This window comes from Catharus ustulatus, chromosome 5, assembly GCF_009819885.2.
Source record: "Catharus ustulatus isolate bCatUst1 chromosome 5, bCatUst1.pri.v2, whole genome shotgun sequence".
NCBI lineage: Eukaryota > Metazoa > Chordata > Aves > Passeriformes > Turdidae > Catharus > Catharus ustulatus.
The window spans coordinates 57,383,772-57,400,536 of NC_046225.1; the positions used below are offsets into that span (position 1 = coordinate 57,383,772).

General features: G+C 37.5%; 2 protein-coding genes across 3 annotated transcripts in view; both read right to left on the reverse strand.

Annotated features, from left to right (window-relative positions):
• On the reverse strand, nucleotides 1-10,101 carry ZCCHC4 (zinc finger CCHC-type containing 4). Its single transcript, XM_033060158.1, has 13 exons — nucleotides 10,017-10,101; nucleotides 9,739-9,857; nucleotides 8,159-8,241; nucleotides 7,182-7,457; nucleotides 6,585-6,665; nucleotides 6,200-6,272; nucleotides 5,568-5,718; nucleotides 5,200-5,300; nucleotides 3,870-3,991; nucleotides 3,268-3,343; nucleotides 2,720-2,771; nucleotides 1,888-2,032; nucleotides 1-239 (listed from the first exon to the last, which is right to left on the reverse strand). Exons 1-13 carry the CDS (start codon nucleotides 10,099-10,101, stop codon nucleotides 116-118), a joined length of 1,488 nt encoding a protein of 495 aa, XP_032916049.1. The 3' UTR covers nucleotides 1-115.
• The window catches only part of PI4K2B (phosphatidylinositol 4-kinase type 2 beta), a 23,001-nt gene continuing 16,006 nt past the window's right edge, over nucleotides 9,771-16,765 (reverse strand). The window contains exons 8-11 of one of the 2 annotated variants that reach the window (XM_033060161.1): nucleotides 16,292-16,425; nucleotides 15,164-15,223; nucleotides 11,664-11,858; nucleotides 9,771-9,857 (exon numbers count right to left, since the gene is read on the reverse strand). In XM_033060161.1, the coding sequence (XP_032916052.1) occupies nucleotides 11,685-11,858; nucleotides 15,164-15,223; nucleotides 16,292-16,425 (368 nt within the window). In that variant the 3' untranslated portion in view covers nucleotides 9,771-9,857; nucleotides 11,664-11,684. Of the gene's footprint in view, nucleotides 9,858-10,412; nucleotides 11,859-15,163; nucleotides 15,224-16,291; nucleotides 16,426-16,765 lie in introns of those variants that run through there. The other variant, XM_033060160.1, reaches the window with a different exon arrangement.

Below are 16,765 nucleotides of genomic sequence, written 5' to 3' on the forward strand. Positions count from 1 at the left end.
TGTCACTTAATTCAATCATGTTTTATTCTGGATGTTAGCACTTACATTTTTAGAAAATTGAACAAAAGGCTGATAAGAAAAAAATAAATTAGCAACTATGTAGCAGCAACGAAAGTCATGTCTTTTTTTTCTTATTCTTTACTTTCCTCTTGGAGAATATGGCATGTTTCATAGCTAATCTTTTACAGATGCCCATTGCTACTCTCTTTCGAGTTTTCTGCCTTTTCTTTTTGTCAGGTCTGTAAAGCAAAAAAAGGAACATAGAGATTAGAATAAAATTAAGAACACGCTTCTCTGTACAAATACATTTGCTGGTATTTTAAGTAAGTATATGAATTTTGTGGCAGTATGTGAAGTACTGTCACAAAAAGTACAAGGAACATTCCATCTCAAAATGTTATGATCTTTCAACTTCACAAAACTGTCCACTTTGTTGCCATTTTACATTCATTTTATGTATTCATTCAGCATTTAAATTTACACAGATATTGAAAACAAGAAACTCACTCATCAAGTACAAAAAAATACACAGTTTCATGCTGAATGTATAATGCATGAATACATAATAGAAAGACCTAGAAGAAAGTACATGAAGTTTAACACCATTAGGAAGTACCTTGCAATTTGTAAAGCACCTAAATAGAACTAACAAGTGAATTGTTTTCTGTCTCTGACAAAAGATGTCATAACGCAAAATGCTGAGCAATTATAACATAAAAAAATTTTATTACAAAAAGAAATCTAAGTTATCTTCTGCAGTGAATCAGCAAAACAACTAACTGATGGACTGAAAGTACTAAAACCATTCCAGTAAAACTGATAGAACAGTATCTTCCTTGACAGAAAAAACAGATGAAATTTCACAACATTCTTATAGCATCCTTTAAAAATTTTTTAGCAAAGGAAAAAAAACATTAAGAGATGGAATTTTTATGAGAGAGATATAAAATGAAACCTTTTCTATTACTCCCTAAGCAAAATCCAGTTCAGTATCAGTAGGACATGAAGCAATACACCTCCACCCATCTGCCATCCAGTAGGCACCTGGTGAGGCTCTGGATTCTGATACAAGAGAGTCATTGTCTGAGTCTCACTGTGTAACACAGGTACAGCTTTTGGGAGGGAAAATTTGCCTTCCACTGCTACAGCCATTCAAGTCCAGAATCACAGAAAAACCCATTACTCTGGACAGGGATTTATAAAAGTGTAATCAGTTATCCTGAACTGGAAAGAATGAGCCACCTGCTGGATCATCTCTTAGCAAATCCCCTTTCCTCTTTTCAGTTAGTTCCATCTGAAGACAACCACACACCATTTACTTGGCTCTCTAACATACAAGTATATGTACAGTGTTGTTCTGCATGTAACAAAAAGACAATCATGGAAGAATAAAAATATTCAACGTGATCCTCACTAATGGTGGAGGTTTAGATCATATGACAAAAAGTACCTGAAATACCAGAAGAAAAAAAGCAAAATATGCTACAACAAAGTAAAAGAGATAGGAAGCAATAAAAACATTATAATAGTGACTCTTTTCTCTGCCCTTTCATCAGGAATTCAAAGGGGATAAATATGTTCCATTACTTCAAATTCCAGTCATCTTGACAGAGCTCCATGCACCAATCACCAAGTATGCAATCCATAAAAAACAGTCTTGAAAGAAAACCAACAGACAGGGAATTGGGAGCCCCAGTAAGTGACCTGCCTTTCATCACATCCTCCCTTCAGTATATACTCTCCAGCAATGCTGCAAGTGGGCAACAGTGAAAGATGACATCACCACCTAAAGCCAAAAACCATCTCTTTCTGAACTGATTCCATGACGTAAGCTCTCATCTCACCTGAATGCTGTGTTTTACTGTATTAATGCAATGTGACACTTACTGACAAGCTGCTCTGGTGCGGGAGAGGCTGGGACAGGCACTGCGCTTGTGACCTGCCTTGCCACAGACGAAACAGCCAACATCACTCTTCTCACAGCTGTGCTTCTGAAGAGTGCAGCAGTTGCAATTGCTACAGTGAACCCAAGCTGCAAAATATATAACATGATTTATGATCCCAGACAACTTTAAAACAAACATTCCAAAACTAAGCTTTAAATATAGGCCACATTACCAGATTTTTAATTCTGGATTAGCTTTACAAGATGGATGCAGTCACTTTCTGGTCCCTTATCACATTACTAGGCATACTGTGCAATTATATGTGAATTTTTTTGATATTAGAGCTCTATTATCTTCAAAAGAAAAATAGTGCAGATGTTACAATGCACTTACAGATTTTGATTTTAGTAACATTAACAAAAATAACTGCTTCCACTATTTATACAGAGGTATAAATACAACTAAATTTGTGCATGAAACAATTTTTTCATGATCTCTCAAACATTCTAGTAATTGCCTACTTGCTTATGAAATTCAAATTTTGCAATATTAGGAAACACTTATATGACAAATGGAAATATTTCTGTTTTGCCATGATAAAAACAAATGGAAGTTAGTGTGCCTTGACAAGAATTTATTACATTTCCACATAGTGCAAGTACATATAAACTAAAGAGTAGCAACTTGTATGACATCGAGACTTTTTGTTTATTCCGTGTCTTCTGAATTACCACATTTTACTTCTTTCACAGAATACTCTGACTTCTGGTTTGGAATCTCAGTTTCTTTGGACAAAGTGCACTTTTATTCAGAAAATATTTTTCTATACTTACAAGGTTTTACGCATTTTTTGCAAAGAACACAATGTTTCCATCGTCTGCCATCCTACAAAAGGCAAATAAATGATTTTGCTTATTGAACCCCCCACTGACTCTATATTAAAACAGAACTACTCGTGTATAGTCCCCACTGTTCACAGGAAAACTCCTTTGTAGGAAGGACTGCAACTCGGAAACAACAGTCCTGAGATTCTGTGAAAATCACAGATGAAATTTTGAAATTAGCAAGTTCTACAACTTCAAAGCATAAGAAAAAATACATGTGTCAGCAGACCACAGCTGGGTAAGTTCTGGACTGAGTGGCAAGCATCAAACCTGTCCTGCCCTCTTTCCAACACAAAGGAACTAGGGAAAGAGAAATTAATTCCCAGTGGGTTATGGAAAATGTACTGTGAAGGTAATAATAAGTCTGTGAAACTGAACTGCTGTGGGTTTCCCATGGAACTCAGTATCAGAATAGGTTTTTAGCAAAGCAAGTATTACAGAGGTTGTTATCTGACTACTGCTAAAACTTCCATCCAGAAAGAAGTGAACATACTTACTTTTGATGTACATGAATTGCATATCTCACAGTGCTGGTTACCAGAACTAACATATCGCTGACATATAGTGCAAAATCTAGGGAAAAAGATGTACTGGTCCACTATTTGCTCACAAACCAATTAATTTTATACAACCTTAAGAACCAATATAAGGACTGCAAAACCACTTTGTTAAATAAAAAATTACATCTTTACTGCATGAATGACTGCTTAAGTAATTTACACAACGTACATCCACATAGTAAAATTCAGGACAAATGAAACTAAATTCCTCTGTCTTCTATGCCTCTCCCAAAAGTTCATTTTTCACTACTGTACTAACAGCTGATTATCAGACATAGCTGTAAATCTCTCTTATAAATACAGACAGTAATTCCTACAGACAAAGTAAGCAATTTCATCAGTCCACACTGGAAAATTAAAATGTCTTTTTAGACATTCCAGCTCTCCTACACATTGTTTATATAATATGCAACTTTAGAATGAGACAGAAAAACGTGCTCTTAAGGCTGGCATCCAAGTTAGGCAAGACACTGCTGAACAGCACCATCCCAAACTCCTTTGGAGACTTTATGCCCTAATTAAGAACACAGACATCTTACCTATATCCCTCTTCTTCAGGCAGCACAATCATACTTGGGGTAAGGTTCGTGAAAATACGGACAGGAGACTGTCTACGACCGGTCTTGCCATGTTTATACAGTGCATGATTATCATAGTCTACCTAGAAAAATAAAACCATAAAAAAGAGTCTTAAACTGAATGCTAAGCACAGGCAAACCTATTTATGTATTTATTATCTTTATAGGTACCTTATGAAATGTTTGTGTTTATATAAAAGACTGTAATCCCAAATAAGATTACAAATTCCACATCAAGTTTTTAGTCTCATTTACTTAAAAATTTGTGCAAACACTTTATTAGGCTAGACTCACAATACTTCAATAATCATATTGTACTTATGCCTTTTTGCTTGTTTGCATGGGATACATAAGATAACATTGCAGTTGCTTACAAAAGCAACCTGCTAAACAAAAAGGATCTATACAGTTTGGTTTGTCAGTACAACAGATGACATCTTAACCCATCTCAGAATCATTACAAAGTTGCAAATCCAATTAGCTCGCTTTTTCCAGCACTGCCTTCAGAGACTTGTCACAAAAACTCTCAGCTCTGAACACTGGCAGGAGTGCAGAGTCTAGCCTAACGTGAGTTTTCCATTTTCTTCAACAAATTCTCATTCTACAAAACACAAATACATTGTTCAGAACATGCCAATGTCCTGTCATCAATGCCAAAATTCATGCAGAGTTGTTACACAAAAAAAAAAACAACCCTTGAGCATCATGAATACCCCTGACTGAGCTCTCAAAAGACACTGAAGTATGTGTGCTTAAACTATGCACAGAATTGATACAATATTGAAGAAGCTGATGCCAGATTATTGCTTTATCACTGACAAGTTCACTTATTAAGTAATGCCAAATATTTCCATCATTGTAATGGTACTCTGACTCCAGAAGTTTTGGAGAAGAAAGACCTTAATTTTTTAATATATATGTATTTTTTTTCTAGGGCTGGGCACTACCCACTGACATTTCAACATCTGTGAAAAATGAAATACTCTTCATCAAGTTACCTCTCACCTCTGCAACAAGCACCTGTCAGAATTTCAGAATTAGTGCAAACTGTGCTATACCAAAAGCCTTGCAGAAGAAACAAGTTCATGGATAAATGACAGATGAGCTGAAGATACATTACAGGAACACGATCAAGTTATCACAGATACAACTAACAGAAATACAGAATCCAGGCTTCACATGAGGAAAGCCCAGCTACTGAGAGGCACTGCCATTGCACCTGTTTTCACTCATATTCCTCTTCCCACTGCACACATCTGGTATTTAGCAGATTCACTGGGTTCAGACATACCTGGTAATCCATCATACTGAAGCTTGGAAAAAAGTCAAGAATGCGAGACTCGAAGAAGTAGGGAAATATCCAGAACATGGGCATCTCTTTGTTGTCATGACCTAGTAATGAAAAGACTTTGGTGTACATAGGAGAAAAACACAGTACATGCAGCGTGAGATATTCACAGTGAATATTCCAAATACATAAACACGGATATGTACATCATGTTGGGCAGAAGAACTAGTTCTCTTAGGTGACAGAAAGTTCTGGCATATTTTATATGTGGAGATGTAAGTGTCATGTAACTAAATTCTTGACATCCACATAGGTTGCTAAGAAACAGTACTGGTTTAATACATACCTACATTACTGGCTGTAATACATACCTTCTTTTTCTGTCTCATTCCACATTGCCATCAGTTTTTTAAAACTAGAAGCCAGTGCTTCCACTAACCCTCCAAATGGGGGATCAGTTACCATAATGACTCTTTCACCATTCTCTTCATACAAGAATTTCCTGCAAGTTTCACGTGCAGCCTGTAAGACACAGAAGTTAATTTCCAGAAATAACAACTCAAGAACTATAAAACCATATTGTCTCTGGCAATAAACACTCAGTGTAGAAGTTTCAACTTTGAAGATGGAACTTTTTTCCCCTCTTGTAGAAGTGAATTTCCTCTTGAGTAGCATTTAAAAAACTCACAAAAAATGTACCTAGATTTGAAGAACTAGAAACAAGTGCCCTGTTCAGCTAACACATAAAAACATCACCAAAAATCAAAGAATGACACTGCCTCTTTTTCAGTAGTTCTCTTTCACTCAGTTCAAAGTTGACTATTACATTTATGTTAACTAATGTTGCTTACACACCTTAACTGCTGCTTTTATTAAAATGTTCTTAATTAATTCATGTTTTCCCATTATGATTTCTACTAGACTAGTCAGGAGTTTTTTACAAAATTTTGCATCAACAACATGCACTTTTTTACCAAAGCACTCAATAAATACTTGGCCTTACCTCTCCGCCAAAAAAATGATGATTGAACATGTTGTAGTGACAGAATTCATCCTCTGTGTAAAATTGTGAATACCTGTAAAATAAGTTTTGATAGTTGTAGAAAAATATTAATAACTTTTTGTCTGTCTAAGGGGTAATATGAGTGAAAACAGGCCCCAAGAAAAACATCATCTTGGGGTTCTGATTACTGACAACACATACCATAACTGAGAAATTATTATGTATACTTACTTTTCTCATCAACTGGATGTCATTTGTGTATGTGTACAGGAACAGAGATGCAGAGACAAGAAAGGGAAAACAACCACCAATTTATGTCTTAAAGCAGTAAGAATACACATCTTTGTGTATGTTCTTCAGATATACAACATTTGTTCAAACCTACCTGAAATCAATATCTAGCAGAAGGCTTCTAACACTGAATTCTTTTTCTTGTGATGCTTTCAACTGGATCATTTCATGAAGCCTGAAATATAATTGGAACAAAGAAATTTAACTTAATTAATTGGAATAAAGAAATTAATCATCAACTTCAGAAATGATCTTGCAAGACAAGAATGCCTGGTACTTGACTAAACGTAATCCAAACAGATAGAGAAAATGGAGCAGTCTAAACTTGGGTGATTCCATTTGGCCTGTACTCATAGTTAGAAAAACAGCTTAATCTTACAAGATGAGAAGTCAGTGGAGCCTACTGGATCACCTCACACAAAAAAAAAAAAATAAGGTAAGAAACTCAATGACACTTCCATAAGTACCAAAGAAATCTGAAGTGTGTATGTGCTATTTGCAGTGATGCCACAGTCTTCTCTGATACCTTATAAGTTCAAAGCTACACCCCACTAGATGCTTGGATAATCCCAACCAATTAAAGCATAGTAACCCCTTATTGTGAGAGGATCACTGCCTATGTAATCATTAGCAAGCTGTACAGTTTTGAGAGAAATATTATTTCAAAATGTAACAATTTTCATTGATGTACCTGGGTGTCCCAACAGAGAGCACTCGTCTGAATCCTAAATCTATAAGGAGATTCAGTAGGAACTTGCAACTTCTGCCTGCAAATAAATACTGTGCATTTGTTTTTTTATTCTCCAGTGGATATAGAAGTTGACTTGGACTTTTCAGCTGGGTGGTTGTGATATTACACAGAAACTGGTGATCTGAGTGTTTTTCCCATTCTGCTGGCAATAGCAATTGCTGGCATTCCTGGCAAAACCTCCTCTTTGATAATGGCAGCAGAACAAAATTCTTGTACCTTTAAATACAAAAGACAACAGGGAACAAAGTTTGAAAAAAGCCTGTATAAAAGACAGGAAGGAGAGCTATTGGAGGAGTTTTTCATATTTTAGGAATTCAGACATTTAAACAGAAAATACAGTTTACACTGCTCTCAGAAAACTCCATAAGAATGAAGTATTATTTATTAAAAAAGAAATATTCAAAGGACACTTTGAAATGCATAAAATATTGTGACCAAACATACTGGGAATCTCCATAAAATAACTGGATTATAGAGTGAAAACTCCATCAACTATCAGCGAACTCCTGTATGTTTATACACAAAATTCAGACATCACTTGTTACTACATTACCTTTGCTTCTTTCCACAATGTTAAGCCTGTTACTTTTGTAGACTAAAGTCAGGAGTAAGTTTTTTAAAAAGAAAATGCTACTGACCTCTTGTAAGCACATTATGAGTACTAACAGAAGAATGACTACACATATATATATATATACCAAAACACCCCACCCCTCACCCCCCAGTTCCTGGGATGAAAACACCATGCTCTAGTTAAATGTGTTGTGCTATTTCTTTTTCATTGCTGTAGAACAGTAATTATTTGTCCAAATTCCTCTTTTCATATTTTAAAGAATCCTGAAATGTTATCTTTACATTCAGAGTACCTAAATCTGTACTACTACATCTTTACTGTAGAAAATATACATTAACAATACCTGTCCACATTCTGTCTGTGTGTAAAAGAAGGTTGATGATTCCTATTATATTCTTCACGTGCTGCAAGCCTAGTTTCTGACACCTGCAAAATTTGCACATATGAAAAGTTACAAAACTAACAGCAACTGCTGCGTGCAACATCAAATCTCAACAGGAAAAAAGGGTGCATCAAAGGTCTCACGCTTCAGCTACTTTGCAAGGGAAAATAATCACAAGGGAAAATAATCACATTCATTGTTTCAGAAGAACAAGTACATTTGCAGCAAAAGGACATGCTGCATAAAACACAAGCCTCTCATTGTGAATTTAAACTGTACATTTCATTCTCCTATAACATGTAATACTTAGAGAAAAACTCAAAAAGTGATTATGAGGAAGGCAGAAAGAGCCATCCCTTCTATTAATGTGTGCCAGCAGTTGTGTTCCCTCTGAAGAACTATGATCTGATCCTGAAAAACTGATGACAGTAGAAATGTTGCCGAAGTCTTTCATGTGAAATATTTTTAAAAGTATGACAGCTCCTCTATGATCTGCACCTGAGGCTTTAACATTTCAGTCTCTCACACTCTGCTCTGAATGTTCTACTTTGTTCCCACAAAACATACTCATGGTTTCAGAGTTTCAAGACATTTGGTCAAAACTTATGGAACTGTTTTGCTTAAAGAAGGAGACAATAAAATTCAATACAAGAAAACACATAATAATACAAGTGATATTCAAAATAAATGACAAAGAGAAATTGTTGCAGATATTCTGAGACTACTGCCGAGCCCCACCATCTCAGTATCTTGTATACCCCTCTGTTGCTTGTATCCAATAGATTTTCTCTATCTTAATTAGGGGAAACAAGGGCATCCTGGGATCAGAACTACCCAATTTTGTCCAATGTTGCATAGCATTGGCAAACCTCCCATATGTTTTGGCAACAGAATAACAAATGCCAGGTTTGCTCAAAATGTACACAGCCTTCATTCAAAGCTATACTTGAAACAACTTCTCCTGACAGAAATAATTGCTCAGCTAAATATCAGCTATTACAAAAAGTTTAGAAAAGAGCACTTGTCAAAGATTTCCACAATAAAATATACTTTTAAAATTGCTAAATAGATGAAAAAACCACCAGTGTTTCATAAAACCACAGAATGATTTGGGTTGGAAGGGACTTTAAGATGATCTAGTTCCAACCCTCCTGCCATGGTAGGGGCACCTCTCACTAGACCAAATTGCTCAGAACACCATCCAGCTTGGCCTTGAAAACTTCCAGGGATGGGGCATCCTCAGCTTCTCTGAGCAACTTCTACAGCGCCTCACCACCCTAACAGAAAAGAATTTCTTCCTAATATATCATCTAAACCCATCCTCTTAATGCTTAAAGCCATCACCCTTGAACTTCCACTGCATGCCCTTGCAAAAAGTCCCTCTCCAGATTTCTTGGAGGCTCCCTTCAGGTATTGGGAGCCTTCCCCAAGCTGAATAACCCAAACAGTCTCAGCCTTTCCTCACAGGAGAGGTGCTCCAGACCTCGGATCATCTTCGTAGCCCTGAATCTTGAGCACAGCCTTAAGCAGTGCTCTCTTACCTTCTCATCTTCCCACTGAAAAAAGTTACAATCCTTCCTATCCCTACAAGCCGAACAAGCATAGAATCTTCTTCCTTCCTCTTTTCCTTGGCTGGTCTTCACAAACAGAAGCGCAGGACCTAGGGACAAACGCGAGGATACGATAACACAGGAAACACCTACAGATCTGTTTCACCGAGCAAGGCCTTCGCGAAGGCTGCTGCAGAGCAGCCCGCGCCGGGAGCGCAGCGGGAGCCGAGCACAGGGACGCTCGGGAGGTCCCACCGGGCCCGGCTCACCGTGAGGGCAGCTGGGCGCGCCGGGCGCCGGCCCGAGCAGGGCGAGCGCTGCGGGCTCCGGCCGCTCCCGGCCCGCCGCCGCCATAGCACCGCCTCCTTCCCGACGGGCACCGCGCGGCGGGCGGGCGGCGCCCCCCAGCGGCACGGCGGTCCCGGCCGGAGCCCGGAGCGGACAGCGGGACAGCGCTGCTCCTTTCTAATGATAAATCAACCCCCCGCTCCTTTCTAATGAACCGCTGGGATAAATCAACCCCCCGCTCCTTTCTAATGAACCGCTGGGATAAATCAACCCCGGCAGGGTCACACGGGCACCTCCCTCCCTCCTGAACGGCACCGCGCCGTGTTTCACACTGCAGGGTGCTGGCACGCTACATTAATATTTACATCCACTCAAAATTATATAAAATACAAGCATTTTATTATTTCTGAGTTCAACAATATTGCTTAGAATTACAAAACACAGCATTGTCTGAAATACTGAAGGTCTCATAAAAGCAGCAATCTTTCTCCCCTTCCCAGTCATAAATGTCAGAAAATTATTAAAATAAAAATATTTACCACATTACATAAGTCACAGACCTAGAAACATTACTGTCAAGTCTTAAACCAGGTAACTTAAACATAAATGCAAATGGCAATTGGCAGGTGAGCACATTATTCAGGGCATGAAATAAATTCTCTGTGCTATAGGTATTCCAGTTTTTTTCTTTTTTTTTTTGGGTCAAAAAAACCCCAAACAAACTGCTTAGCCAGAAATTTAGAAGGCAGACTGGTTTTGTGATGAACATATTAATGTCTCTGTCATTAGCAGAAGAATTACTCAGCTGACAAGTGATGAACACGTTTTTACAGTAATGGGAAAACAAACCTGTAACAACATGGTGCAACTCAATTCCTTCATTGTGATGCTTCTCCAAAGAAATATCACAGATTTCTATAGATGTGCTTAAAGAGACACATACTAAACACTACAGTGAAATTTCAACCTCTGAAACATACACTTAGTGTATTTTGTCACAGTAGAAACTGTGTATTTACTTGGGTTGAATTTTGCTCTAGTACAACTATTTAACTATTCTTGGTCCCTGTGTGCAAAAAAGCCTACTAGGAGCATATTTTCCCCTTTCTCCCTTTAACTTGTTTTTCAAGGACAGATTGATTTAGTTTTTTAAGTGCATGACTTTTCAAGTAACTAGTCTACAAAAATCTATAACCAGTTTAAAATAACAGAAAGAAATTCCAAGGAAAAGCATTTTCTCAACCAAAGATAACATTCTGAACACTTTTTTAAAGGCCATATAAAAAGAAATTGATAGTGTACAGATTCTCATATTTATATTAAACAAAAAACTCCTATTGTATTCAAAATTACTTTCTCAGCATATGCAAACTGTCTTCCCTTATTCAGAATACATTAATTTAGCCTATAAAAATACAGTATGGTCAAATTCTTTTCATTCCCTGACATAAGAATTCACAATTTTGACACAAAAATTGTAAACTTTTATTACATTCAAAATACATTTCTTAAGTCTTTAGAATTTAAGTTCTGAGGTGTTGGCAGTCAGAGCTCTTGGTATACAGCAGAAGTACATTATTGCAGAGCCTTTACATAGAAGTAGCTTTCTAAAGTTAAGAGAAACTTACTCTTCCCACTTATTTTTGTTGCTACCAGGAGGAAAAGAAAGGCTTCCTGCTATGAAAGGTCTGTGTGAATGCATTACTCAGATGAACAATTCGGCCCTGACTTCCAGTGCTACTTCGCTCTACAATCACACGTGGCATCTGAACAAGCTGAATGGGACTCTTCTCATCCTTTAATGCCTGAGTAAGGTTTAGTATCTAAAAAGAGTAAAAGCAGGTGAGGTTAGAGTGCACAAATAAAACTGCAGCTAACAGGCTTATCATTTTAGATGCCACTCTTCAAAAAGTTCTGTAGAGAACTGTACTGCTTAATAAATTAATTTCAAAAGATATCTACTGCAAGTAAAAATATTTTATTTATTTGGTAACATGAATATATCCAACTATATCTACCCTTCCATTCTTTTAATGACTATTTCATGTAGACCTTTCCAAATTTTCAGAAAAAAGAGTGAAAAATCTAAGCATTTTAAATTTAGCACATCTCTTGAGAGCGCTGCACCTCTAGTGGAAAAATGCCTATAAGAAAGCCATCACCATGATTTAACACAGGATGTACCAGCACTTTAGCTACAAATTACAGTAATTTCACGAATACAAGCCGCACGGACTATAAGCCGCGTCTCTGGGTGTTGGCAAACATTTTGTTCTTTGTCCATAAATAAGTCGCACCTGAGTATAAACCGCTCTGTCGTTCGCAGCGAGGACCCGCGTGCAACAAAGTTGCCAAATAGTCACAGAACCCCAGCAGGGCAGGGTTTACTGGTTCAGCTCAGGCTGTGCAGGCTTGGCCCGCTCGGGGCTGCCGACAGGGCCAGGTGGCCCAGCTCGGTGGGGCCGCTCAGGGCTGGCCGCCGCCTCTGGGCTTGCTCGCCCTGGCCCGGCGCTGCCCCGCGGTGGCAGGCGGGGACAGAGCAGCCCCCGCTCCCGCCACGGTGGGCAGGGACGAAGCCTGCCTGCTCCTGCCGCGGCAGGCGGGGGATGGAGCCCCCCGCTTACCCCACGGGCCATGGGGATGGCAGCACGGAGCCCCCGCCTCCTCCCCAAACCGTGGGGATGTCAGCACAAAGCCCCCCACCTGAAGGAGGGAGCTCCCCCGCCTCCCTCCCTCTCCCCGCGCTGCCGGCGCTGAGCTGGCCCCACCCACCGCGCAACACAGTAACCAATTTGTAACAATCGTGAAATCCTGGGTTTTACTGGCAGGTGCTCGGCTCAGCACCCTGGCTGGCTCTTCTGGGGTTGTAAATGTCAGAAAATTATTCACATATTAGCCGCTCCTGAGTATAAGCCGCATTTCCGGTGTGGGAGCAAAATTTTAGTCAAAATGGTGCAGCTTGTATTCGTGAAATTACTGTACTTCCTTATCAGAAGATATGAAGCTATATAATAAGGAAACCCAGTGCTAAGACCCAAATTCAGCCCTCAGCTCCCAGGAGTCTGTTATCTTTCTTCCAAAACTTCAGTGCTCGTGGACTGCCCTCATAACTTACTCCATGTTCAGCGTTATCCTGCTGAAAGCTGAGGCAAGTACTCAATTTAGCTCTAGTGACACATTTGCATTATCCTTAATATCAAGCCCTTCTCCTCCAGCACAGTGCCCCTTTCTTCCTTGTAAGACTGATCCTCTGCTTATCCTGTTCTTTCATGGCCAAAAAACCCTGACAAAATCTTTTGCATTATTTACTGCAATTTGGTTCTGCCAGCAACTGCACTTGACATTTACATTCTCAAAGTTCTAAGGCAGTCCTTTGTAGATGTGTTACCCGTTGCTTAGACTCCACATTCTTGAGAGAACTGTTTCTTTTTGGTTTGAAACCCTTCCCAAATTTTTTTCTAGCACTTCACAGAAATAGGCTTCTAACTATGTTTGGTATCTTAGATTTAAAGACCTTAACTCTTCTATGCAAGGTATGTTTCCCTACAGTTTCTTTATCTAGATTCTTCATTTTCTAATTATTAAATTCTCATTTTTAAGGATGCATTTAGATATTCTGGAAATACTGCAAATTCATCACAACTGAATGAAACCCTTAGCATGTGATCTAGATGGGCAAGTCTTCTATAATGCCCTCATAACATCAGTTTTACACCAAAAAAAAGAGTTAAAAATCAGTGCTAAAAGGCCTTGTTTGCCAACGTATTTCCAATTCCATCCAAGGATTAGTTGTTATCTGCATTTCTTCCATGCCTGAAAACTTGACATTTCCCATGGTGAAACACCCTTTTATATAGCTAGAGAGAGGGGGAAAAAAACCAAAAAAACCAAACTAAAACAAATCTCTGCTAAAATCTACCTGAGGGACAATGTGTGAAGAAAGGGTCCAGATGCAGCCTTTATAGTGGAAAATTAATTTTGACAGCCTCAGCTACATCACTCTTAATTATATCATGTTTTTCCTCAAGCATTTTGTTAAATAATAAATTCCTTGTAGCCAATTGTCTCATTAGAAAAAAAGTTACTTAATACAGTTTAGGATGCATGAGTACTTCATGAACCCACCTTCCAGTGACTACACAAACTACTCAGAAAAGTTATTTCAGAAACAACTCCCCTATAATTCTATGTAGTAAGTAAGGTTTGCTGTCTTTTAGCTACCACACAAAAGATGTTAACTGGGATTATGTTTGACTAAGCAGAGTTGCAGTCTTGTGCAGGGTACATCCTGATATAGGAAATTCTACAGAGAAAACATTGAATGAAGACACTACAAATTGAGTTAAAACTGTCCATGTTGAATTTATGAACACAAGGATTAAGTTTCAATAAGTTCAGGGTAAATGGGACTATTAATTTGCCTTGTCCAATTGCCTTACACTTGAAGAAATCACTATTTTATGCCTACAATGAACTAAATTTGTTCTTAGCTAAAGCTTTTTCTCTAGTATTTAACACTAGTCATAAATTTTAAAATAGGAAGAAGATGGAGAAACACTCTCCTCTCTTTAGTATTAAAAAAAAACCAACAAGAAAACTCAGAAAACAAAAAAACAAAACAAGCCCAGCATTTAACTATTATCAAATTTCTAACCTGAAAATGGCTGGACTGTTTTGAAGTATGGTTTCAGCATTTAATAGGATGAAGAAATTTTATTACCTAATATTGCTTTCAATAATCAAGTCAACCCTCTAAAATAAAGTCACATTAATTTTATTAGCATAATGAAATCAGACATCAAAATTTCCATCCTAATTTATTACTCTTTCATTTTTAAAATACCTGCTAAGAATACACAGTTAAGTCCTCCCATCCCCCCCAAAAACAATAAGACAGAATTAAAATAAAAGCATTTTCTGTAAAAAAAAATTTAAAAAATCAGCATACACTTTCTGCTGTTTCATCTATCCACAAGTAAGAACAAACCCTAGAAAGAAATTTAGTCTTCTTGGATGAAAATACCTTCAAATATCATTCAGTGTAATAGGAGTTAAGTTTTTGTAGCTCTAAAGAAAGCAGTGATGATAAATTAAATACATAAATAAAAATGTAAAAAAGCAGTCTTACCTGCCCTCTCATAACAGACATCTGGTTTTCAAAAGTAGCCTTATCAAATCCTTTGTCAGTCTTTATTAAGAAAACAAACAGTTTATAGTAAATAACCCATTTATTTTTAGCTATATATTTAGCATGTAAATTCATCAATATCATAATATTCACATTCATATTTACCCACTCTATAATAATTTCTGAAAGCTTCAAATAGAGTGCTAGCACGAATCACAAAAAGGTCTATTTATTGCCTCAAGTTTACATGTGTGAAAATGAAGACTCTTCCACATGACAAAATAAACTAGTGGGTATCACTTTTGGGCCTTGGCAAATACCAATAGGTGGTAGATACCAGGCTTAATATTATCACACTATGTTACACTGCTCTTTCTGTCATGATAACTCCAGCAGAAAAATACTTCCTCCTTCAGATTTAATAATACTTAACTAATAAACCCAGAGGCATTTTGGACACAAATGAGTCGAGGATGCAAATACAGCAAAAATGTGTTTCAGGATCTAGTTTTGACATTACAGCTGCATTTTCATTAAAAGTTTCAAATTTCCAATTCTTTCAATCCTTAATTGGATTATTTCACTTGAACATCCGACACAAATGTTTACAAAATGTGTTAGAGAAGGACACTCTTTACATGTCAATACTGTAGATAGCTTCAGTATCTGTAAAGTGAGTTTGACTTTCAATATGATTTCAGCAGCAGCTTAGCCCAATATATGCATATAAGATTAAGTATATGAAAGGTATGGATACTTTAAGTCATATTAAACACATTATTTCCTGCTACAGTTTTAGTGTATACACACCACATAGGTATGTTAAATGCTGTTTTTACACAGATCTGTATTGTAAGAGTAAACTGCCTTTAATTGATTATGTGAAACTTAGACATGGAATAGGTAATTTATGTCTTCAGATGAGCTAATTACTATCAATTAATCACATTGCTGACAGTTTCCTTATAATTATGTAAACTCTTTCAATGACGTCAATGTTAAAGGTAAAATAGTATAGTATCTTGGCATTCAGAAGTTAGATGGGTTATTCTTTTTATGAATGTAACTGTCCCATTACAAGTATCAGTTACTTCAGTAATAGCCAATTCAAAGAAGCCCTTGATTCACCTTAAACAGCTCATAAAGGTCCTCACAAAGGTCCTGTACGAAGTTCATATCAGAAAGGCGAGGAAGAACTAGATCTCTGGTCTCCTGAGAGAAAGGAACTTTTGCTTGAGGAAGCCAAGCCCAGTGGAAGGGATCTAATGCAGAAAAACATTGCACTTAATGATAAACACGCAAAAATGAAATTCAGAGACAAGTACTCTACTACCTACTCCAAGCTCTCAGTACACCTCTTTTCCCCAACATTGTTACCCCACACATTCCTTTTGGCTGCAGTTACCAAAGCAGCTTTACAACTACTAAGCCATTTTTTCAAACAGTGAAATATATTAAGCAATAAAAATTCAGTTGAAGTAGCAAGTAAAAAAGGTATATAAACTAAACACTGTAAGCAACACTCAAGGCCTTCCCCTAGTTTAGTAAGGCAGTTTCCTTTGCAGTAAAATAATAGCTGCAATCAAATAGAAATCTTTCCGG

Excerpts from the sequence above, each read along its gene's own strand:
- ZCCHC4 (XM_033060158.1), bottom strand. The coding sequence starts at position 10,101 with ATGGCGGCGGCGGGCCGGGAGCGGCCGGAGCCCGCAGCGCTCGCCCTG. Across the intron at positions 6,666-7,181 it reads CTCTCTGTTGGGACACCCAG|GCTTCATGAAATGATCCAGT; the intron begins GTACATCAATGA and ends ATTATATTTCAG. Across the intron at positions 6,273-6,584 it reads CTGCTAGATATTGATTTCAG|GTATTCACAATTTTACACAG; the intron begins GTAGGTTTGAAC and ends CTTATTTTACAG.